The following is a 25,702-nucleotide window of genomic DNA, read 5'->3' as shown; positions in this document are numbered from 1 at the left end:
GCAAGCTAACTTTGATGTGCAAATACTTTGAGCTCATAAAATCCATAGGCAACATTTCATTTTATTTTATGTTTAACTTTTTGTTTCAGAATGGTCCAATGGCCAGTGGCTTGAAACCCCAGGAAGCCAGTGATAGGCTTATCATGTTTCAGGTAATCTTTTTAGTTTCTGTGACCATCTAAACAACCAAAACCTTAATGTGTTTTAGACACATACATTTTTTCCCTTAATATAGAAAGGCCTATTGTGGAATATTTTAAAAAACGTAAATGGGATGATTATAATTGGAGTTAGTTTCTATGTAATTAGTTACAGTTATTTACTATTCTTACTTGCCTGTGCTCAGAGATCATACATGTTTGCTTATTTGCCAATTTTTTGAAATTTACATGTTTATTCATGTGTAAATCATCTTGTTGAGTTTTCACTTGTGTTTTCTTTAGAATCAATTTGATAATATCTATCGGAAATACATCACCTACACTGGAGGAGAGGAGCTTTTTGGGCTGCCAGTTACTCAGTATCCTCAGCTTCTTGAAATAAAGAAGCAACTAAGTCTTCTACAGAAAATATACACTCTGTACAACAGCGTCATAGAAACTGTAAATAGCTATCATGATATCCTTTGGTCAGAAGTGAATATTGAAAAAATCAACAGTGAACTTTCAGAGTTCCAGAACAGGTGAGAAATTAAATGTTAGCATGCCCAGAGCTATTGAATCTCAAATGCTCTCTTTTTTGATAGGCTGTCAAGTTCTCTTCTCACCCCCAGATGTTTCGCAAGCGCATCGTGCTGCGTTGCTGTTGTCTGTTGACATTGCCCTTGTCAGACCCTATTTATTAATTACTCCTGTGTGGGCGTGGTGAGACAAGCACATCCTTTAAACCTGGATGAATCTAGTCAGGGGCTTTCCTGCATCTTGGGGGGAGCTGATCTCTATATTATACTTACCAACATTTGAGGTTTATGTGAGATGACTTCCTGTAATAAAAGCAAGAGCCCTCTGATTTTTCTACATCCTTTTAAGTGTTGAACCCAAAGAAAATAGAGGGTCATTTGTTACATTTTTTTGGTTGACAGCCTGATAAACTCTGTTGTGCTTTGTACTTAGAAGGCTCTTAAGGTATTAAGACTATTAAGGTATTTGTAGAATTGAGTTGAATTGGGAGGCACCTCTATCCTTTAAAATAATGCCTTTTTTTATAGTTAATTTTTATGAGGGAGTTGAAAAAAAAAATCTTTCCTGATTGGGAGGAGCACTTTTCTATAATGTAGAAGTATGTTATATTAACAGATACCCTCTCAGTCATGAGATTTGAAAATGCTATAGGTATTCAAAATGACTGTTTTTGATAGAAATGCTAGCAGGCTGTCTTGGATTGGATACATCCAGGCTTATCTTTGAGTAACCACTCATGGTGGCTTCACTTTTCAGGTGTCGGAAGCTGCCCCGGGCCTTGAAGGACTGGCAGGCTTTCTTGGATCTGAAGAAGACCATTGATGATTTCAGTGAATGCTGCCCCCTCCTAGAGCACATGGCCGGTAAGGCCATGATGGAGAGGCACTGGAAAAGGATAGCTGCTCTCACCGGGCATAGTCTGGATGTGGGGAATGAAACCTTTAAGTTAAGAAATATCATGGAGGCACCTCTTCTGAAATACAAAGAGGAAATAGAGGTACAGTTGATAGAAAGCATGATATGGTGGTGGTGGGGGATTGGAAGGTCCCATGGGATTTATTTTGATAGTATCCTACATTATGGAATGTTGGATTAGTAAACCATACTAAGAGAATTAAAACTCTTTTCTGGGTATTCAGCTCTTCTTCCTTCAACAAATGTTTATGTGACAGGTTTTGTGTTAAGTGCTGGGGACGTAAAGATGCCTTCCTGCATTTATAGATCATTAAATAATTTGTATACTGAAATAATTATCCAAATAATGGTATGGTTACAATATGTGGTAAATACCATTGAAGTAAAAGTATCTGCTCTATGACAGCCTATAGTAATAGGCTTATCCTGTTTGGGGGTGGGGTGTGATAAAGGTAGCGAATGCTGCGGTGCATGTCCATGACTGCTGGGGGTGCGTGTCCATATGCTTGTGTGGCGAGGCAGGGAGGGGCTTGGAAATTTCAAAGAAGACAGTGTCAGGCAGGTGAGGCAGCACGTGTGAAGGGTCTGAGGTGTGTTTGGGAAACCAGAGGAATGCCGGCATGACGACGGTGTGTTATTGATTTTGGTCTTTGGGCCAATGGGGAGCCATCTGGGAGACATATTTTGAGCAGAGATGACATGGTTGGAGTTGCATTTTGTAAAGATCACTGTGGTAACTGCGTGGAGAAAGGATTGGGGGAGGGCCAGTGGGAATGATGAGAAAGTCAACTAGAGGGTTATAAGAATATCTCAGACAAGAGATAATGGGAAATGATGGGAAAGTCAACTAGGGGGTTATAAGAATATCTCAGACAAGAGATAATGGTATATTGGACAAGGGGGCAGGTAGCGAAGCTGGAGAGGGGAGAAAAGATTGAGGAGATCTTTAGAAGGCAAAGCTGTGTAGAATTTGGTGAGGGAGGGACCATGCTAGGAGAAACAAGGGGAGGGGCTAAGGAGGAACCCTAGATTTCCTGCTGAGAGATCTCAGTGGATGAATGTGCTTATCATTGAGATAGGGAATTATTGGAAGGGAATCAGTTGAATGACAAGGTGCAAAGAACTTGATTTGGGGCATGTATTTGATATTTTACAGAATGTGTTTGGGATTCCCTTGGTAGATCCAAGCACAAAGGCCTAGTAGGCAAATGGATGTGGGTCTTACCTGGAGATGCAAAAGGTTACAGGCATAGATGAGCTCATCCAGAGAGGGAGTGCAGCGTGAAAAGAGAAAAGGGCAAGGATGGGGCTTGACTAATGGTCTAGGAATAAATGTGGCTGCAGAGGAGACTGGGAAAGTCAGGTTTCTGTTAAATTTCCTTCTCTCGTACTGCATTGATTTGGCTCTAGAGTTAAATCAGAGACACATTAAATTTTGAGTCTTTGATTAGAGTTTCAAAATTGAAAAGGTTATTACATTATCTGTCTTTTATCCAAATGGAGATGTAATTGACATGTAACATGGTGTAATGTATTGACTTGATACCCTTATATGCTGTATGGTGGTCATTGTGGTGTTAGCTAGCACCGCTGTGGCACCACACAATTATCATTTCTTCTATTGGTGGCAGCAATTAAGCTCTAGTCTATTAGGAAGTTTAATATCTACAATGTAGTTTTGTTATCTATAATCCCTGTCCTGTGTATTGGATCTTCAGGCCTTATTCATCTACTGGTTGCAAGTATGTACCCTTAAACATCTCTCCTTTTCCCCCTCCCCCAGTCTCTGGTAACTACCATTCCACTCTGTTTTTTGAGTTTGGTTTTTCAGATTCCACATATAAGGGATATCATATAGTATTTGTCTCTGACTTATCTCACTTAGCCTAATGCCTTCAAGGTCCATCCACGTTGTTGCCAATGGCAGGATGTCCTTCTTGCTCATGGCTGAATAGCATTCCATTGTTGCATATCTTTTCTGTCATCTTTCTTTCTGGAAGACTTTGATGGGAAGTTTTACAAATTAAGGTTCTGTTGTTTAGTAATAGCTCTATCTTCATCTCTTTCACTAATTGTATATCTATATACACATGCACCATTTCTTATATTCATTTTACAGATGGAAAAAAAGTATAGGTACGTATGAAGCAAATAGTGAGGCTAGGACCTTTGCTGGATCTAGACTGTTCAAGAAGGATGTGTGACTTTCATGTGATAAAACGAGAGCTTGCAATTTTAATAGGACATCTGTGTCAGTGCAGTGAAAGAGAGGGACATTGAGCAGAAGCTGAAGCAGGTGATGAACGAGTGGGACAGCAAAGCATTCACCTTTGGCACCTTTAAAGCCCGTGGAGAGCTCCTCTTGCGGGGAGACAGCACCTCAGAAATCATCGCCAGCATGGAGGACAGCTTGATGTTGCTGGGCTCCCTACTGAGCAACAGGTAGGAAGTCCGTCCGTCTTTCCCCTGAGATTCGGGAACCATCGTAACAAACATTTTAAGGGAAATTCATTTTTAAAATGCAGCAGTAGCCCCCATACAATTTATTTAATGTTAAAAATCCTTGTTGTAATTTTGGCCTTTGGCACAGCATGTATAATCCTGTTTTTATTTCATTATCCCCTATTTGTGGGATGTGTCTGAGACCGTTAACTGGACAAAATAACGCAACATGTAATTAGCCACGTGGATCTTGCGGAACATTTCAACTTTGCACTTGACAAGCCTTGCCACACAGCTGACAGCCCAACAGACTCCAGAGTCCAGGGGAAATGAGGCTGGTTTCAGAATAATCGTTCTACTTGGGAAGTCGTTGTGCCAACATCTGTGGACTAGAAACTTTAAGTTAGGTACATACTTTAATGAGATGACAGATTAAGATGGAGAATGAATTTAATTCATAAAGAGAAGTAAAGCAGCACAGACCAGTACTAGTCTAACACTTCTATTCGACCCTTACCAGCAAAGCCGTCATGCTTTGGACACACGAGCCTTAGACTCATGAACTTAACATTTCCTAGGTTCGTTGCTTCTCTTTGCTCTTTCTGAAATAGGTTTTTGTTCTCCAGCATCTTCTCAAATATATGGTAATAGTGTAGTATGTGGGTATCATCGAGATATGAGTTTATTGCGTTTGTCTTTCAAATGTCACTCTATTCTGTGTGTATGTGTATCAATAATTTTAATATGAGGATTAATAACCCCTTAATACTCTTTGGATAAAAATTTCTCTTCTTCACATTTACTTCGTATACTTGAGTGTTTGAAGTGAGTAATATGGAATATAAAATTAGATCTTAGAGATTTAGACCATTGGTAAACTTGACTCTGATCTGCTTAGGATTTGACAGTTTTAATGAATTTGGTTGTGATTCATACCCAAGTAGAATGAAGGATAGGTGGAAAATAACACACCCTAGGGAGGTAGAAAATGTACACATATAAATTAAGTAAAAATTATCTATGTGGGGCACCTGGGTGGCTCAGTGGGCTAAGCATCTGCCTTCCGCTCAGGTCATGATCCCAAGGTCCTGGGATGGAGCTCCACATTGGGCTCCCTGCTTAGCAAGGAGTCTGCTTCTCCCTCTCCCTCTGCCTGCCACTCCCCCCTGCTTGTGCTCTCTCTCTCTCTGTCAAACAAATAAATAAAATCTTTAAAAAATTATCTATGTTAGGGATTGGTCAACTATCCTTACCAATGACATTGAATCCACAGACAAGAGTTGTGCGAGGAACACATATTAGATGCAAATTTATTGAATACCTACTATGTGCCCTGTGTTCTTCTAGGTGCTATGGATAGAAGGCTGAATAAAACAAAAACTTCCATTGCTATGGAACTGCATTCTAGTGAAAAGAATAAATTAAAAAAAACCCCAGAAATATGTGGAATATTAAAACAGTCTGTTTAACAATTAAGACTATGGGAATGAAAATTTTATTCACGAATATGACTAATATTTGAGAAGACTTCAAGTCCATAGTCTGTTGGAATAGGGGGGTCAATAAGGGAGGAGAAAAAGAGGGAGAACAGTGATAGTCAGTGTAATCATTTAGGATTTTGTCTGCAGATAATGGAAGCACCACATACGACATTGCTTACATCAGACTGAGGTTTGTGTGTCTCTTACATAAAAGGAGCTCCAAGGTTGATGAAAAGCTCCACCTCATCATCAGGGACCCACGCTTTTGTCTGGCTCACTTTTCTGTCTTTTCCAAGTGTGGTCCTTCTCTTCCATAATTCCCCTTCCATCCAGTGCTGCTACTTCTCATCCAGGAAAGTGGTTCTCAGACTTGGCTATATGCTGGACACACCTAGGGAACTTACAGCCTGGTTGGATCAGAGTCTCTTGGAGGTGGGACCCCGGCAGGCATGAATAGTTTTTAAGATCTGCTGGATGACCCCAGAATGCGGCCAAGGTTGAGACCTACTGAGATGGAACAGTCCTGGTACTGCACTTTGCTGCAGAGGAGGCTGGGAAATTCAGTATTGTAACTGGGCAGCTCTGTGTCCGGGGAGAAATGGGGTTCTCCATCCAAAGAGAAGGAGAAAAGACATTGCAAGATCACTATCGGTTTCTGTCTCAAGAAAGAAAAAGGGAAGCTGGGTTAACTGTGTGAGAGACTGAAAAGTGGCTTTCAGAGTGTCCGTGTACAGACGTGTAAGCCCTAACACACACACACACACACACACACACGCACACCACACAAACACCAGCAGGTCGACATGAGTGAGTGGGAAGTTGGAAAGAGACCCAGGAAAGGGGAGGCTAGAGAGAGAGCAGGGGTCGTCATATTTGAAAATAGAATTAGTTGTATGGTCTCCACCAATGTCCCTGTAATTGCTCCATTTTATATGAAAAACCAGAGAGAGTCCCTGGAATGGGCACAGAAGGTCAGCAGAAAGAATATCATGCTCTTGGCTGTAGCAACAATGACTTGAATTTTATTACTTTAGAAGTTGGGTGCAGTCAAGTCTAACACCTGATCTGCTCCTCAGATGACACGTCTTTTCCCACCTCTCTATGCTCTGGATCAAAAAAGAGTAAGTTGAACAATGTCCAACAAACAACGATGAATTAGTCACTTGATAGCATCATTTTAAAAGCCAGCAACGGGGGGCGCCTGGCTGGCTCCATCAGAAAAGCATGTGACGCTTGGTCTCAGGGTCGTGAGTTCAAGCCCCACATTGGGTGTAGAGATTACTTAAATAAATAAAACTTAAAAAAAAAAAAAAAAAGCCAGCAACATAATCAAAGTCCTAAAGAAATAGGTAAAAATTAGGATAAAAAAATCTTTTAGTTTGAAAACAACAACAATAAAAAGAAGACACACAAAAAAACCCCCAAATGCTGAACGTATTTTTCATTTTAGGTACAATATGCCATTCAAGGCCCAGATTCAAAAGTGGGTGCAGTACCTTTCTAACTCAACAGACGTCATTGAGAACTGGATGATGGTGCAGAACTTGTGGATTTACCTAGAAGCTGTCTTTGTGGGAGGAGATATTGCTAAGCAGCTGCCCAAGGTTTGAGAATTTTCCTTAGGATTTCATCAGGGTTTTAACTTAGAGAACTATCTGCTAACTAATAATTCCTTTAAAAATGCAATAATATCTCAACTTCTGTTGAGCCACACCCTCCCCAATCTTTTTGTTGTTGCCATTGAACTGTCTTTCAAAGAGAGAGCAATTGTGGAGAAGAAAGGATGTGAATGCTAGAGAACTGTGCCATTTTGTAGGAAGCAGAGGGTTAAGAAAACAAAGGACGAATGCCTGCATAATTGATATGCTTCTTCAGGTAATTTGAAGGTAGAATTTGGAATAGTGTAGAATTATGGAGTCGTTATCTTGACAATGGTAGGATAATTTGTTCTGCTACTTCTGACAGTTTAGAACAACCCATGCTGTACAATATACCCAATTATATCTGCACTGGAGAACTGGGGGGTGGAAACAATCTCCAGAACAATAAAAGGCCTTCTTCTTGAGATTGTGGAGCATGTTTCTCTCATCAGATTTAATCATCTCATGGGGAATATGGAGTGTAGTATTTCAAAATTTTTATAAAAACATTTTTATCAAATCTCAAGGATTCTTATTCAATTACCTTAAATTGTTTGCAAAATTATAATGTTTTAACGATACGCTTGAGTTTTAGAAGCACGATTATGTTGGTGTTCTCTTTCCTCAGGCTTCCTACCTTTCCCCATGATGAGTTTTCAATTTCATTATAGAGGACAGATCTTTTAGCTGATGTATTTTTCACCTACCGGTGAAATGTATCCACACATTGAAATTTTAAGTATTTATTTTTGCTTTTATATTTGGGCATGTGTTTCTTCTTGTTGGGTGGAGGAGAATCTCAAATTGGACTTAATAGTGGAAACTTTTCACATACAATATTGAAGGAGCTGGGTGGAGTGTCTTGCTCTCATATTTGATAGTACATGCTTCTTGGTAAACTATAGAAAGTTTTAGGGAAGAAAACAAAAATTATTTCTACTCTCTCAGAGTAATCTCTGCATTTTCCATTTTTTTCTGAAAAAATCCATATTCAAAAATTTCACAATATTAGGGTTATACTGTAATTAATTTTGTACCTTATATTTATTTATTTTCAAAGATTTATTTATTTGAGAGGGAGTGTATGCAGGTGGGGGGGCAGAGGGAGTCTTTTTTTTTTTTTTTAAGACTTTATTTATTTATTTGAGAGAGAGAGAGCGAGAGCAGGGTTAGGGGCAGAGGAAGAGGAAGAGGGAGAAGCAGACTCCCTGCTAAGCAGGGAGCCCAATGTGGGGCTCAACATAGGGCTCGATGTGGGGCTTGATCCCAGGACCCTGAGATCATGACCTGAGCTGAAACCAAGAGTTGGAAGCTTAACTGACTGAGCCACCCAGGCATCCCCTAATTTTGTGTCTTATTTTTAAATGTTTGCTTTGTTTTCTAGATATACAAACAATTCAGTGCTCAGAGTAGAAAACTTGAGAAACAGAAAATTCACTTTATTTAGAGATAACTGTCAAAAATGCTTAGGAGTGCTCTTTCCTCCCAGGCTGTCTCATATTGTATTTTCATTTCTGTATCTGTCTTCTTTTAGTTAACATAATGGGGGTACCTTCTGTAAGGAAGGGGGTGGGATGGTGCAGAAGAATTGAAATAGAAAACGTGTGACATTTCAGGCATGTATAGTTGGGGTATCCAGACTGGTCAGAAATCTGGCCTCAATGGAAGGGTGTGTGAGATGCTCTGTCCTTGAGGTCACAGATGTGTCCATGTGTGTTGTTACCTCGTTCTTGTAGGAAGCCAAGCGCTTTTCCAATATTGATAAATCTTGGGTGAAGATTATGACTCGGGCTCATGAAATGCCAAATGTAGTTCAGTGTTGTGTTGGAGATGAGACCATGGGACAGCTCTTACCACACTTGCTGGACCAGTTGGAAATGTGCCAGAAATCCCTCACTGGGTAAGTCAACTGGTCCTGTAAACCTCCCTTAGCGTCCTAGAAATGAATGGGACCAGAGGGTCTAGACAGCATTAGGCACATCGATTTTCTTTTGCTAAAACTTAGTTCATGTCTGATGTTGCACAGATAAAACTGGTAGCGTGGCGCCTCATGCTCTCTGCAAGCCCTTGCTGGATTCGTCCTGATGTTGGAATAATAGGACTTAGGGCTTCTGCCATCGCTGGGACAAGATCTTGCAAACATTCTCAAGCAGCTCTTGCTTTTTAAAATTAATACACCTACTTTTCTGATTTTCTTCTTGGAAAAACATCTGAAGAGGCAAAATATTTCATTATATGCAACCAAGAACAATATGAACAGTGTGATGTACACAAGTAGTCAAGATTATACAGAAACGAGGCTTCATACATCTATCAGTGTATACACACACACACGAGCGTGCGCGCGCGCACGTGTATATGGAGGCTGGGTGAATTCCAAGAGTAACAGATATTTTTCTTTTCCTTTGGCAAGTCAAGATCAAATCATGGGAGCAGAAATATGTTAAATAGTAATATTGTAAAAACGGTTAACTACACATGCTTTCATTTATAATTTATTTTTATTGAAGTATAATTGACATATAACATTATATTAGTTTCAAGTATGCAGCAAAGCCACTTGCAAGCAAATCCTCCAAAATAAATTTTTAGAAAAATAGACTCTCAGGTATGAATGATTCGATATGCTTTATAAAATTGTTGAATGAAGTCAAGTGACTGTTGCAGGTCATTTGACAAAAGAAGGATTTTTGTTTTCAAATGGTTGATGATGTGCCATTCTTTTTAACCATAATGATTAGCATGAGCAGCTGTGTTGCAGTACCCCTAAACGTTCTTGGATGGGGAGCTGGCTTGATGGCCATGCAGTCTACCACCAGACTCAGGCGAGAGGGAAAGAGGAAAAGGACTAGAAATGTTCCATGCTCTCAGGGCTCTTCATGTTGGAAAGACTGAGGGCACGAATCCCTAGGACATCATGCAGGACTCAGTTACCTCTGAGAAACTTGCTGAGGAGTCACATCTCTGGTCTACCTGCAGCTGAGTTTGTTACTTTTCTTTGCTTATTCCTCTCCCGCCTGCCGTTTTAGGTACACACTCATGCACACTCCTTTTCTCCTCTTTCCTTTTTCATTCTTTTTTATCATGCTCTACTCTGTCACTTGGCATTTCAGCATTATTTTATAACTCTTCAGAGGAAAAAGTCGACTCTGAAATTATTCACAGTTTTTACTGAGCTCCTCATGGCTTTTGATTCTGTTCCCGAGAGGTTATGGGCCAAAGTGTGTAGTCCCGGTCTAAACACTGGAGTATTAATGTTTACACAAAAGAACACTCTTCCCAGCTGATGAGGATCTGCATCAATAGGAAAGGACTTCCTGTGGTCAGGAATAAATCGTCTTGTTTACTCTATCACAGAGTTTTGGTCGTCACATTCCACATGCCTCCTTTCAGCCTTATCTCACTGGATAGACAACATTACCTGGTTCCTCATCAGAATCAGACTAGGTTACTGCAAAGGGGACAAGTAAGGGGGAGGAATTGGTAAGAATTTCTTATGCTTACCAATAAGAATAAGGAATTCCCTATTCTCACTAAAGAGTAAAGATCAAGCTTCTACGAATAAGACGGATTGGGATATTTAAAATAAAATTGGCCTTTTTAGAGTAAGGAAAGTAAAAAGCTAAAACAACATGAAACACTCTGAGCATAAAAGTAAGACTTTAGGAAAATAAGGGGGATGGAAACAGAGATTCTTGGAGAGCCTTCTCCTGCCCGCTCTCTGAGGCCAGACTTTGTGCTTTTTTTACATGCCCAAAGGGAATAAATCCAAATTGCCAAAATGATCGTTTGTAGAGTGTATTTTACCGAGTATTTCATGAGCATTGAGGAGGAAGATTACATCACACACAGAAAGCTCGTCCATTTCAGTTACTTTAGAGGCACCTTACTTCCACAGTCTGCCTTTCTGTCTCCTTCCTTTCTTTGCCTCTTTCAGCCTCTGAAAAATGTCGTCTCTTTTGTCTTAAGGAATTTAACTCTTGCCCTCATGCTGGGCCTCCCATTCAACAACACACAGGTCCAGCATTTGACTAAGTATGGGCGGCCAAGCGTTCCCCATGCGTGGCCTCGAGGGCACCAGCTTGCTCGGCTTCTGGTCTACACTGTCCTTAGTAAATACCTTCTATGAAAAGAATCTGCCTCTTTGCCATAAGAATATTTCCCCCATGATTTTACACAGGAATGAAACAATAATACACCTGACAAGGAAGGAATAGAAATTAAAAGACGAAAGTTTAAGAAGGATTTCTGGTAAGATTTCAAAAAGAAATTACAATGAAAACTGCAATAATTATATTGAAGTATGCAAGGAAATGAAGTTACAGAGGTATTGATATGAAAATAACAGAAAAAATATATCCATAACATTAAGGAGTCACCATAAAATAAAGCAAATAGAGAAATGAAAGCACAGTTGAAAGCAGGGCAATGACAGGAACATTCCCTGGGTTTCAGTAAATCCTGGAGCAGAGAGCAGATCCAGAGCCCCTTTGCACAGTTTATTCAGAGCTGGATTTTGCTTCTGCTTCGGTGATGGATTCATTGCATTCTTTAAGATACAATTCCTAGAATGAGATGCAGCCTTTCACTGACACAGCCCCGTGCTTGCAAACAAACCTAACCCCCCCCCCCAAACTCCTTGTGTGTAATTGCTCCTGTCCTCTACCAAGAAAGTACAGGATTTTCCAGACAAAGTCAAATGTATACCTCACACTTGTGAAAAATGAAGAAATTCTCCTCTCAATCCTGGGAAAAAAAAATTTGTTTCTCGTCCAAATATGGAATGCTACTTGGCAAGATGAGGAATAAAACAAAACCAAGACATTGAACAGTATGTGGGAAAATTAGCTTGTCTCAAGATCTTTCCCGCCTTTCCCCATCCAGATTAATTTATTTCTAGAAAGGTCCGCTCTCTGTGTTTATGCAGTTTCTCTTTGCCTCTCCCCACGTAGATACTTGGAGAAAAAACGACTGTGCTTTCCTCGGTTCTTCTTCGTCTCAGACCCTGTGCTTTTGGAGATCCTGGGGCAGGCATCAGACACACACACGATACAGGCCCATTTGCTGAATGTGTTTGACAACATCAAAACCGTCAAGTTTCATGAAAAGGTTTGCCTGATTCTAATTGCTGGCCTGCGCTTGCCATCTCTTAAACCTCCACTGTCTTTATGAGATAGCTCTCTGGTGTGTACAAAGGGTGACTTTCCTGTCCGTTCGTGCTCTCAGCTAGTGATTAAAGACGAACTTGGGGGCCCCATTTGCCTTCAGAATTGTGTGATTTCTTAATCTCCAAAGTGTAAATTTGGGTAACAACTAGTTTAAATATGATTAGGAATGCGTTGTGTGTGGCGTTCAGGGTTTTGCATGCCAAGCTAGCTGTTGAGAAATTCGACAAAACAAAGAAACCAATTGTTCAGAAAATAATGCCTTCACTAAACAGAATTACCACAGTGATTGGATTGTTTTAATCAGCTTTCAGAAGTTTTTGGCATGATCGCCGTCCCTGTTTCTCATCATGCTTGATTGAATCCTTTTTATTTTTTAACACTTCCAAGAAGTTTCTAGAATCATGGAGTTGTGGGGAACCCAAGAGAAGCCATTCAATGTGAGGATAACGCTATTGGCACGGCTGCCAGGAGACCTGCCTGATCCATCCCTTCACCCGCAGTTCCCTGAGAGAGTGACCCTTCTGGTTTGACAGTGTGTTCCGTTGTCCCCTGGGGCTTCCTGTAAACCCCTGGTGCCATTCATTTATTCATCCTAGCGTGCAGTTTGCACTTGCTGAGCAACCCCCGTGTGCCAGATGGTGTGCGTGACACGGGAACACACAGGCCTTGGGGAACCGTGCTCAGGTGGGGTCCATCTAGAGCACAGTTGCTTCAGGGGTGGGCCTATTGCATTGCAAGCAATCGAAAGCCGGTCATGTAAGTTCCCGCCCCTGGGTATGTGCCAGGCATGGTGCTCGTCCTGGGGTTCCAAGGAAGAATTTATCATAATCAATACTGAAGTTGTTTTTATGCAGTGCAGCATTCGTCAGAAATTCGGCAATTAAACAGTTGATAATTATTGACTGGCTGTGCTTGTGTTAGGCGCAGAGAGCGTGGGAATGCTGTCAGGGAGCCTTCAGCTGGTGTCAGGGGTGTAAGGGACGGCTTCCTGCAGAGAGCATGGTGCTTGAACTGGTGTTTTGAAGTGAAACATAACCAGGCAGGTGGGGAACTGGAACATGGCCCATTCAGAAGGAAGGGCAGGCACAGGGGTCTGAAGGTGCGGGCAACCCGGGCTGTCAGAAGTGTGGGTGTGTGAGGGATTGTATTGGTTTGCTAGGGTTGCTCTGGATTGACAACAGAAATGTATTCTCTCACAGTTCTGGAGGCTGGAAGTCTGATCTAAGATGTCGGCAGGGTTGGTTCCTACTGGAGGCTTTGAAGGAGGATTTATTCCATGCTTCTCTCCTAGGTTCTGGTGGCACTTGGCAACCCTGGATGGTCCTTGGCTTAGACACATGTCACGTTGACATCGGCCTATGTCTTCACATGATATTTTCCTTGTGTCTCTGTGTCTTAATTTCCTTCTACTTGTAAAAACACCAGTAGGTGTTTTTAGGGACCACCTTCATCTTAACTTGATGATACCTACAAAGACCCTATTTCCAAATAAGGTCCCATTCACAGGTACTGGGGCTTAGGACTTCAACATATATTTTGGGGGCATACATTTTAACCCATAAGAGGCGGTGATGAGCAAAGTGGAAAGGGGGAGAAGGAGACATGGACCAGATTCCAAAAGGCCAAGTGCATCACACTACGGAATTCCACTTCGTCCTGAACGTGACAGAAGGCGCAGGAGGTTTTTACACAGGGAAGTGACCTGATTTGTGTTTCAGAAGGATGCTCTGGCTCAGTGTCAGAGGGAGAATAGAAGGGGGTGGGGGCATGGAAACCTGTGTCAGAAGTGATTGCACAGTTAAGATGGAAAAGTCTGAGCTGCTACAACAAAGCCTTGACGAAGGAGGGCGGGCAGAGAGGAAGGGAGGACAGTATGGACTTAGTGGTTTAAAATCATCGTTTCTTGTAGATCTACTGGATGTGTGTGTTGAAAGAGGTACTGAATTACACAGGAATTTCTCCCTGATGCTTTGCTCAAATCCTCTTGCCCTGGGATTTCATGGTTCTAGAGGAAAGCTTCTCACCGTCTCCTTGTACAGTGAGGACAAATTAAACTTCCTCATTTTTAGCCACTGTTCATAGCAATTACGTCTTAAAATAAATAGCATTATTTTTTTTTGTTGTTTGTTCTTGCCATAACGTTTTCTACAACCAGGGGCAGATCCTGTTTTTGTGGGTCTTAACTCTTGTAAAAGGATAAATACAAATCTATGTTCAGGACTTGGAAAGGGACTGTGTAAGTGACAGGCCATGGAACTTCAGTCTTATGGGCTTCTTGGTAGACCAGGTCTGTCTACAACTAAGGAGGGTTCATTAATACAGTCCTAAACTGGGGCCCAAGGGAATGATATTCCACTTACCAAAGAACAATAATGACGACAAACATTTGTATTTACTGGATAGTTTGCTTTATTTGATTTACTTGTCATGAACAGCCTGTGAAGTGGGTAGGGAAGCAGGACAGGCATGGTTTTTAATGGACTAGTTATAAGCAGGAAATGTAGTCTCAGAGATGTGTCCTCCACCATTGTGTGGTCAATGAGTGTCAGAGTAACATTTGAGCCTGTATTTTAGTATATAGGATGCTATTCTTGCGAGGCCATACTGCATGGAACCTGGGGTGAGAGGACCAGATGAGGAGCTGGGTTTGAATCAGAAAATGTTATGTGGCTCCAGGAGCTCCCTGGCACAGCATTTTCTACAGAATTGGACTTACCTGGTAAGGTGTTTGCATTGATCATATTGACCTGGACATTGTCAATGTCGACTTGGTAAGCTTGCCATGTGGATGACAGCTGTTACGGTGTCCCATTTCATTTGGGGGAAACTAGATGTTTTTTGATTATCACCTTTGTAGTGAGTATTTCTCTTAGAAAACAAGCGTTCCTCTCTCAGGTATAGACTATTGGGAGTTGATTCAGTATTCCCTTTTAGATTTCATGGGTAACTACTTTTTGTTGGCTTGAAATTGATTTTATATCACCTTTTGCCTTTTATTTTATAATCTATAGCTTAACTTCCTTCGGGAAGGATAACATTGACAAGAGGGCAGCAGAGGAATTCATTCTTTATATGAATATAGCTGGTTTTTTTTTTTTTTTTTTGGCTTCTACCACAGATCTATGATCGCATTCTGTCAATCTCCTCTCGAGAGGGTGAGACTGTTGAATTGGATAAACCTGTGATGGCAGAGGGTAATGTGGAAGTTTGGCTTAATTCTCTCCTAGAGGAGTCTCAGTCCTCCTTGCATCTTGTGATTCGCCAGGCAGCTGCACATATTCAAGAAACAGGTTTCCAGCTGATTGAATTTCTTTCTTCCTTCCCTGCTCAGGTCAGTGTATTGAAATTGGAAAGTATTTTCTACAGAATAGTCATTTTAGATTTCATACATTGTCTGTTGTAGGTTACACAACTGGCTATAATTTAAGACTGGACCAGAATTAAGATTTTCATGAGGATTTCTTAATATAGATAAACTTAAATGTTTCAGCTACAGATTATTTGGTTATATATATATATGTCTTACGTAGGTTTTATATACATGTTTTCATTATATTTTTTAACTTAGAAGTTTTTTTTCCTACTGAATCTCTTTAATAAATAAATCATAAAAAAGTACTGAGTGTATGCTTTGCCAGAAAGACAAGAAATATATTTTAGCATTAGAATGCAGAAAATGATGTTTTCTTAGCCATTATGATCAATAAAGATTTTGTGAGTATTTACCATGTGTAAACCTTGTGTTAGTTCAAGGAAAACAGGCTTAAGACATATTCTTTCCCTTCCAGTAACTTTAAGTCTATCTATCAAGGAAATATGACTTTAACAGTAAATGATTTAAAAATACAAGGAAAAAATTGTGGACACACGATGAGGCTGTATGTATGTAATTGCCAGGTGAACAGTATGAAAAGAATTTCCATAGGTTTCCAAACAATGAATCAAGTTGATGTAATCAAGAATGGCCTTACATTTGCATAATACTCACCATTATTTACTGTATTGTAATTTCTATTTAAATATATTAATATGCCATACACACTCATAAAGCCTTTTTTGTTTCCATAAGGTTGGATTATTGGGAATTCAAATGATATGGACACGGGATTCAGAAGAAGCCCTCAGAAATGCCAAGTTTGATAAAAAAATCATGCAGAAAACCAATCAGTCTTTTCTGGAGCTCTTGAACACATTGATAGGCATCACAACAAAGGATCTGAGTTCCATGGAACGAGTTAAATATGAGACTTTGATTACTATTCATGTGCACCAAAGGGATATATTTGATGACTTGGTAAATGCTTTATAAATGCTATGGCATATACAGAAAAACAAATACTAGGTACTATCTGTGTTTACCCACTGGAATTGGTTTGAATGAATTCAAAGAAAAGGTTAGATTCAGGCAAAAGGTCATCTTCATGATGAGACATTGTTGGTCAGATTTTCTTTTTCGGTCTTTAACTGAAATTTCAGTCCCATTTCGATGATCTCTGCTAAGATGTTATTGAGCAATTCGACTTCATTTTAAAAATTCTTTATGCAGTCATCATTAACACTAAACTGCCAGGTAGCATCCTGAAAAAGCTTGCATTTGTCTTGTGCTCCTATAAGTTAGTAGTTAAGGATTACCAATTTATTATTATAGAAAAATAAGTAACACTGCTGGTAGAGTGGCTTTGTGCTTCCTCTAAGGCTTTTGATAAATCCTATCTTTAACAAGTTTTGCTACCTTTTATTTCAATGATTGCCAGTGGCCTTTCCTAATATGGTTGGCGACATTCAGGTGTCATGCAGATTTTTGCCTTTAAAGAGAGGACAGAATGGCAAACAGAGTTTAGTAGCTATAGAAGACAGGAAGTGTGAAAAGAAATGAAATTTGTCCTCTACTCTAAAATAGAGCATTAGATAAGAGGCAAGAAGGTCTTATTTTCATAATAATTTGCTGGATCGTGTCTCACCCCATTATGTAAAAAAGATCATAAAAGATTGGTTCTGATGTGTTGGGAAGAAGCTCTTTCAAGCTGCTGTGTTCTAATCTCCTCTCTTAACAGTTAAGCACACCATTTGCTTCTCTGAGAATTAAAGGGCTCTGGATAATTTTAGATTTATTATTTGTCAAAGAAAACTGATTAAAAGGGCTTAAAATTTTGGTTAAAAAGTTCAGGCAAAAGTATGCTGAACAATAACCTGCCATTTAGATGTTAGATATTTTGGCCTGCTGCAAATCCTAGGAAAAATAATGAATGGATTAGAAAAAAACAACCCAACAGTGTACCTTGTCATAATCGTAATAGATGCCTTTTTCCCAGTGAGATTGTTTGATTCTGTCTTTGTATGCCAAAACGTGTTTTTTGTAGATGATACTTTTTATGGTTAGGACTGTAGTATGGGCATTGAAGGGTGCGACCTGAGAAATGGAATATCTTACTGTTAAAATATGTCCTACTATTTAAATTGGTGGGCACAATTAAGGATTTCTCTTGAATTTTTCTATTCCCGTATCTTCTAAAGTATCCTTTCTGCTGATCAGTAAATGAATGGGTTGGATGGTGATGTAGTTGACGTCTCTGAACCAGTTGGTTTGTCTCTGAGTTCCATTTGCATCCCATTATGATCTACATGAATGCTAATGTGCATATTTAATACGTGGTTCTCATCTCAACTTTAACATATATCTTTTGCATTTCAGTGTCATATGCATATCAAGAGCCCTACAGATTTTGAGTGGCTGAAACAGTGCAGATTTTATTTTAACGAAGATTCTGACAAGATGATGATCCACATCACAGATGTGGCTTTCATATACCAGAATGAATTTTTAGGCTGCACTGACAGGCTTGTCATAACTCCACTCACAGACAGGTGATGGAAGGATTCTGTGATTCCACAACCTCTCTCCCTCCGCCCTCTCCCTGACATTTTTATTCTCTTGAGTTACTCAGGGGATTTCTGCTTAATGTCTCTTTAGGGTTTAGAGGCTCTTTTATACCAAAGTCTTTGAAATTCAGTATTTTTAGCTTTACACATGGGTCTTTGCTTGGGATTTAGGTTTGTGACTGAAATGCTTTGCTTCCTTTGCTTTCATTCTTAGACAGGCTAAGTTTAAATGACCTCAGTGGACATCAGATGGGCAAGAAAAGGAATTAATTGCCGTGTATCAATAAGTGCAAATCACAGTTGGCCTTGAGGCCTGCTTTGGGGACAGTGGCACCTGCTGTTATTAGAGACAGTTCAGATGTTTTTTTAGCAGGAAAGAAATTGAGTATCAATACAGGTGAAAAGTGATGGGGAGGACGGTGGCCTGGACATCTGGCGCTCTTAGTTGTCCTCTGCTTCTTATGCAGCAACTGTGCTGGCCAGAGGCTCCTTGCACCTTCCCAAGACTCAGTTTCCTCATCTGTAAGATGAACGAGGCTCCAAGCATCCTTCCACAGCTGATAGTCTGTAATTCCCTTAGTCCCTTTTGAACTTCGGGACATCCACTAATTGTGCAGATGCTCTGTTCGGGGATGCACTGAATACCTGTTTTGGACAAAACGACCTGAGTGCTAAAATCAGTATTTGGCCTAAGTAGAAGCTGAAGTTGAATCTCATTCATTTTCATGAAGTGAAGCTCGGGGCTATTCGATTAAAAATATTATCAGACAAAACGGAAAAGTTTGACATAATAACCCTGTTACTCCTGTGCTGCTCGGCTGTTCCTTCCGCTCATTCATGATGCTAAATGCAGTGCTGACTTTCAACGGAGAGATTGTATTGTCACGCTCCCCCTCTCCATCCTCTTTCCTAGTCCTTCTAATGCCTGGATTGAAGATGATTTACACTGGATGTGCTTGGACGTCCCTTTGAAGTGTTTGTCTTTGTTCTGAAGCGCAGAGGTGGCTAATCACAAAATGTGACAAATTCCTTGAAACGTCTGTGGGTCAGGCAGTGATCTCCCACCTTCTGTCTTCTCAGAACGCACCCCCCCCAGCGCTCCCCTCCCTCCCTCTCTGGTGAAGACCACCTTTCCTGTTTGCGGGGGAAGGTGCTGTCCCAGGAGAGACCACGCCCCCCCAAGTCTGCTGACCGGGATGCCTGCCCTCGTGCACTCAGCTCTCCGGATGGACCTTCTATGGGGCCCTCAAAAGCCAACATCTCCATCAACAGTGCTTTTCTCTCTGGGAACATCATCAGTTTCCACCTCCGGCTGGATCATTCTCATCAATTTACAAATCTGCTGTGATCGCTACCAGAAAGAAAATCCTACAGCAAACCCTCTGGGTTTCTTCCCATTTCTGGGCTCCCATCAAAACTCCTCAGAAGCACCTGTTCCTTTTCTCCTATTTTATTTTGAATTCACTCCAGTTCAGCTCTGTATTCGGTTTCTGTTGGTCCCATAACAGGGCACCACAAATTTGGAAGGTTGAACAACACAAATGGATGATTCAACAGTCTGCGTGTTAGAAGTCTGACATGCGTCTTCTTGGGCTGACAGCAGGGGTCAGCAGGGCTGTGCTCCCTCCTGGAGTCTGTAAGGCAGAACCCACTTCCTGTGCTTTGAGGTCGTTGGCAGAATTCTTTTCTTGGCCGTGGAGGGCCCACGGCCTGTTTCTTGCTGATTGTCAGCTGAGGGCTGTCCCCAGCTTTGGGAGGCTACAGCGTTCCTTAGTTCATGACCCCGTCCTCCAACTTCACAGTCAGCAGTGGTGGGCTGAGACCCGTTTGTGCATCGACTCTCTCCTCTGTCTTCAGTCCTGTGTCTGACCCAGGCTTCTGCCTCTCTCCTCCCTTCTGAAGGACTCGTGAGATTAGATTGGGCCCACCAGGTAATCCAGGATAATCTCCCCTCATGAGGCCTTTGACATTATAGCTGCAAAGTCCCGTGAGTCATTCGAGGGAACCTATTACAGGTTTCAGGGGTTAGAACGTGGATCTCTCTGGGGGGCCGTTACGCTGCCTCTCACACTCTCTGCCCTCTCTGGGAAGGTGCCATGCAGATTTTCATGTTGCTCAGTGCACTGGTCATTATTCATTCTCATCTTTCCCCACCCATCAGACAGCACAGGTTTGCACAGGTGAGCACTCTCTTCTTTTTGATCCACTTTCTCCACACAGCTTCCAGGACACCACGCTCTCCTGGCTCTTCGTACTCTTCCGGTTGTCCTTTCATACCCCTTCTTCTGGCTCCTCTTTATCGTCCTGGTCTAAACGTAGAACACGCCAGGACTCTTGTCCATCTATGTTCACTGCTTAGGTGATCTCATGTGGCTTTCAGTGTCGTCCAGATGTGGACTCCCCGGGGCCTTTCCCCTGCCCGCAATCCGGGCCTCTCCCTTGAACTCCAGACACATATATCCACTTGCCTGTGCAATGTGTTCACTTGGATGCATGCAGGGAATTTACACTTACCATGTTTGATCATCCCCCTGCCTTCCTGTAGTCTTCCCCATCTTAACAAATGGTGATTCCATCCTTTGGTTGCTCAAGCCAAAATCCTTGGAGCATCCTTGATGCCTTCCTTTTTCTCTTGCTTCATTATCCCATCTATCATCAAATTTGCTCAGCACCATTTTCAGAATTCATCCAAGATGTGACCACCTCTTTGCTGTTGTCATGCTGCTCCAAGCCACCATGATCTCTAGCCTGGATTATTGCAATAGTCTTTTAACTGGTCTGTCTGCTTCTGCCATTGAGCCCCATGGAGTCTATCCTCAATTCAGACACTGGGGTATAAGTCATATTCTGTCACCTCTTTGCCACAGTCCCTCCATTGTCTTTCTATCTCACCCAAAATAAACGCCGATGTCCTCATGTTGGCCTGCAGGGCTGGGCAGGATCTGGTTCCAGCTATTTTTCTGTTTCTTTTTCCTCATTCAGCTCCAGCCACTTGCTCCTTGGCTGTTCCTTGAACAGCACGCTCTTGCTTCAGAGCCCTTGCACTTGCTGTCCCCTTGACCTGGAATTCTTTTTCCCTTTAGTTCTAGCATAGCTTGCTTCCTCACCTCCTTCTGGGCTCTGCTCACATGTCACCTCAGAGGGGTCTTCATACCCCCCACATGAAGTAGTGATCCCCACATCTCTTGCCCTCCCAACCAGCTTTATTGTTTCTGTTTCCTACTTTTAAATAACTTGTTTCCTTCCTTTAGGATGTCAGCTAAAGAGCTGACATGGACTTCCCATGATTTATTTACTATTCCTAGAATAGTGCTATCACATTATAGGTGCTAAATAAGCATTTCCCAAGTGAACGCAAGAAGTGTTTATTTTCAGAGTCACATCTTTGTGGTGAAAAATTTAAATAGTACAGAAGGACATATAGTTGAAAGTATGAGAGTAAATTTTTTTTCTGTTTTTTAAAAACAACAGTTTATTTCCTTTCCTTCTAGAAATGTCTAGTGCTTGTGTGTCCAAATTCCTTTTAATTTTTACATGTGGGTATCAGATTATACAAAATTCTCTGCAGCTTAATTCTTTCACTATGTTCATTGTCTTGTACATCTTTCTGTACCAAAAAAACTTGAGAACTTTAAGAGCAAAGTAGGTATCTGTAAGTATATAAATAGAAGTGATTCCAAAGTTTGTCTTAGCCTGTCTTCCCCTAAATGTTCATTTGCTTATTTTCTTTATCTTGATTATGGGAGAAGTGAGTCACCCCCCCCCTTTTTTTTTTGTCAGTCACTGGGATTTCAAAGCGAGCTTTGCTGCCCTTTACAGAAGAACTCCTCACTAAAATTAATACTTAAAAAATCAAAGACCAGAGGCATTGATCTTCTTGTCAGTCTTTTGCTCATTGCCCTGTGGAAATTCAACAATGTTGGCAGCTTTAGTCTCTGGGAAGTTCACCATCAGGTGGATGGAGCTGCTGATATTCCGGATGATAAAATAGTTGTTCTAATTTGCTAAGAACATGCAGCGCCTTTCTCTGAAAGCTCATGGTGTTTTTCGTCCTTCCTTCCACTCTGGGCACAAGTCATCCCTACTACACTGTCACTCAGGCAGAGGGCCGCAGAAATCAAAGGCTGGTAGAAGCTTCTCATCTGCTTGATAAGAAATGTAGATAGGTCTAAACAACATGCGCCTTTCTCCCAAGTATTCTCACAGCTTCCATGAGTCACACTTGCATGTCGAGCCCTGGACTCTGCCCTCAACAGCTGTGTGGTCTTGGCTAAGACACCTCACCTCTCTGATTCCCTCCTTTTGGAATCACTGTGTGGACTAGAGGTGATGGATGTAGGTACCCAGGCCTGGCACCCAGTAAATGTTAGTCATTATTATCGTTGCTATGACTCTGGTTTCTCTTAATCATCAATAACACGTTCTTTATCAGTGTTTCCTTTTGTTTCTCCTTAAGCATGTTCTATAATCAGAGTCCATAACTAAACCAAAGAAAAGAAAAAAGAAAAGTAAGTTCCTGATGTCTGTACCATCATTGCCTTAGGAGATTTTTTTTTTTTTTTTTAGCATTTTAGAATCAATACTGTTTAAGAATAGGAGCTGGAAACACTATGAATGTTGGTGATGGATTTGCTTAAATTGAGTGCCATCATAAGACCTGGGTCATGGGGTTGGTCGTTGTTGGTTTAGCATGATGGTCACATTCTACATCTCTCTCTCTCTTTTTTCTTAAATCTCTTGGTGTGATGGACAGGAAGGAATACAATTTAATTTAATTTAATTTAATTTTATTTTATTCATTTTTTAAGTAGGCTACATGCCTAACTTGGGGCTTGAACTCACAACCCTGAAGTCAAGAGTCACATGCTCCATCAACTGATCAAGCCGGGTGCCCCCACATTGTGATCTCTAATCCCAGTAGCTGTTGGGAGAGGAGGAACTGATAAGACTTTACAGCTGGGCTGGCACAAGACATTTATTTAATAAGCATTCATAGAGTACTAGGTGCCAGGGTTTAGGTAAGTAGTTGGAGGTACAAGTGTGAACTAGACCCTGTTCCTGAGAGCAGAGACCTCAGGGCAGTCTGCTGGCGAGACAGAAAGCTGCAGAACTCGTCAGTAAAGCACATAAAAGTCCAAACCCTGTTCCTGAATGATGACATTTTTGAAATCAGCCAAGAGACTGGAAAGGAAAGTAGGAAAGGGAGGAGGAGAGGTACACATACATCTAGAATACTCGGGAGCGTCACGTGAACATGGACATGAAGATCCATGCTTGTCTCTGAAAGGCAAGTCCTAGAGGAGTCTGGGTGCCAGCCTAGCAGCTGGGCTGAACCCCATCAAGCGGAGGAAGGAAGGGATCAAGCTCTGGGCTTGCCCACTTATTTTTCATGTAAGTAGGATGCCTTTAAGGCACCTTAACAACTTGCCACTGCTTCGGTTCAAATATAGACCCAAATGATCCCAGTTGTAAAGAAGGGTTTGCAAGACAGAGTAGCTGGGTGGCCAGAGTTCCCAGAGATTTACTGGCGGGGTGGACATGTTCTAGAACTGGGCAGCTTGAGGGTGTGTTGCTAGACAGGTAAGCTCGAGTCTTGGCTCTGCCACCACAATCCCGAGAAAAGGAATCCCATCTCTGTGAGCCTTTCCCCTTATCTGTAAAATGAGGAAAACAACAGTACTTCCCTGCAGGGTTCTCTGGGCTTCCTGAGATCATGTAGGTGGGGCACATCCTGTTAACTATTATTACTGAGACTGTTCTGCCAGGGATAATGGAAGTGCAAGACGAGAAATAAAACCTTGAATTAAAAGGCAAAATCAAAGTGAGCTTGGGTGTCCTCCTGAGTTTATACCTACTTTGTCTTCTCCATATCCAGGCTCTGTATACATTCAGGGCGAAGTCATTTACTAGCCTTTTTTAGGAACACACTTTCGATAAAATACAGACTCCAGAGGACCTCCAGTTGGTGTGCTCACTGTTTATTTCCACCCTTCATGCTGGATGATCACTTTATATCCTTTGAAATATTTTTCAAGTCCCGATGAATGCTTTATAGAGTTCAGCCACAGGAAAGCCCTAAACTGCATCACTTTATAGATGACCTCCTTTGACAACACAGGGTGGTGCTGGGGGATCAAGTAATTCATCAGAGAGTTATCAGGTTAGTTTTTCCTTCCCAGGCATTCTTGTATTTTCTTACCAGAATCGTTTATTTGTTAATATCATACAGTAAGAGACAGTAGAAAGTATGTGCAGGTACAGTAGCTGCTCCCAGAAATAGATGGAAGGTGTGACTATTTAGCAATGTGTGATTCAGATCTTAAATCTCATGTCCCCAAGTACATCAAATTCTTCATTAGATTCAAAAGGGGATTAATCTTTTTTTTAAAAAAGATTACTTGAGGCAGGGAGAGGGAGAGGGCAAGAGAGAATCCCAAGCAGCCTCTACGATGAATGTGGAGCCCCACACAGGGCTCGATCTTACAAACCTGATATCACAACCTGAGCCAAAACCAAGAGCTGAATGCTTAACTGACGGCACCACCAAAAAGGCGATTAATCTAATGGTTTCCAGTCTGTTCCATAGATTGGAACATGCTGGTAGGTTTTTGTGAAAAAGTTGCCAAGTAAGTTTTGGAAATGCTGTGTACTATTTTTCATACTTGGAGAATCTTACTATACATTATCATGAGAAAGCCCATTGAACCTTTTTAAGAATTTTCAAACTTATTTGGCCGTAGACCATCCCCTCCATTTTTACACATGTTAATATCCATAAGGAAAGCACATGTTAGGATGCAGTTTGGGAAATGTTATGTAGGGACAGTGGCTTGAGTTTTCCATTTTTAAATCTCATGCAAGTTTCATTTTACTGTGATGTCTCAGAAGCGTCTTCTAGGTGCTGGTGGTATGGTTCTAGTGATGTCTCTATTCCTCAAGGTGTTACATCACATTGGCTCAAGCTCTGGGAATGAGCATGGGAGGAGCTCCCGCTGGACCTGCAGGAACAGGGAAAACAGAAACGACTAAAGATATGGGACGTTGTCTTGGAAAATATGTTGTGGTTTTCAATTGTTCTGACCAGATGGATTTCCGAGGCCTTGGGCGGATTTTTAAAGGTGAGGGTTACAGTTTTGACTTGATGAAAAATTTAAGCTAAGGTGGAATATCTTGTTAAGATTTATTTTTCAACCATTGGCTACATTGTAGTGTCATTTTTCAGCTTTGTGCAACTTTTTGGAAACTATGAATCTCACTGGTGTTGTGTGGATCAAATGTCAACATCACTTGCCTTCCCAATGTTCCTTCATCCCTGCAGGTTGGCTGTTTCCAGATAAAGTACCACATGGTGAATTATTTTGGGGGCACTCTGTGCATAGTCTGTTTGTTCAAGTTTATTTTTGAACAGACTCATCTCTGGCTTGTCTTGGCAGCTGCAAAATGCCCTTTTCCTCGGCTTTTCGAAATTATATACTAATTGGATTTTCTATTTAATT

General features: G+C 41.3%; 1 protein-coding gene across 1 annotated transcript in view; it reads left to right on the top strand.

Annotated features, from left to right (window-relative positions):
* DNAH5 (dynein axonemal heavy chain 5) overlaps nucleotides 1-25,702 on the top strand; it is a gene marked incomplete at its 5' end in the record, with an annotated part of 208,233 nt that overhangs the window by 51,230 nt on the left and 131,301 nt on the right. The window contains 11 exons of the mRNA XM_032415335.1: nucleotides 90-152; nucleotides 444-682; nucleotides 1,437-1,677; nucleotides 3,838-4,037; nucleotides 6,969-7,122; nucleotides 8,895-9,058; nucleotides 12,111-12,267; nucleotides 15,445-15,657; nucleotides 16,396-16,620; nucleotides 18,019-18,191; nucleotides 25,146-25,324. Of these exons, the coding sequence (XP_032271226.1) occupies nucleotides 90-152; nucleotides 444-682; nucleotides 1,437-1,677; nucleotides 3,838-4,037; nucleotides 6,969-7,122; nucleotides 8,895-9,058; nucleotides 12,111-12,267; nucleotides 15,445-15,657; nucleotides 16,396-16,620; nucleotides 18,019-18,191; nucleotides 25,146-25,324 (2,008 nt within the window). The remainder of the gene's footprint in view (nucleotides 1-89; nucleotides 153-443; nucleotides 683-1,436; nucleotides 1,678-3,837; nucleotides 4,038-6,968; nucleotides 7,123-8,894; nucleotides 9,059-12,110; nucleotides 12,268-15,444; nucleotides 15,658-16,395; nucleotides 16,621-18,018; nucleotides 18,192-25,145; nucleotides 25,325-25,702) is intronic.

The sequence above is a fragment of the Phoca vitulina genome, unplaced genomic scaffold (genome assembly GCF_004348235.1).
Source record: "Phoca vitulina isolate PV1807 unplaced genomic scaffold, GSC_HSeal_1.0 scaffold17, whole genome shotgun sequence".
Taxonomy (NCBI): domain Eukaryota; kingdom Metazoa; phylum Chordata; class Mammalia; order Carnivora; family Phocidae; genus Phoca; species Phoca vitulina.
Note: the sequence above shows the minus strand (reverse complement) of the source record. Positions and strands in the feature narration are given on the sequence as shown.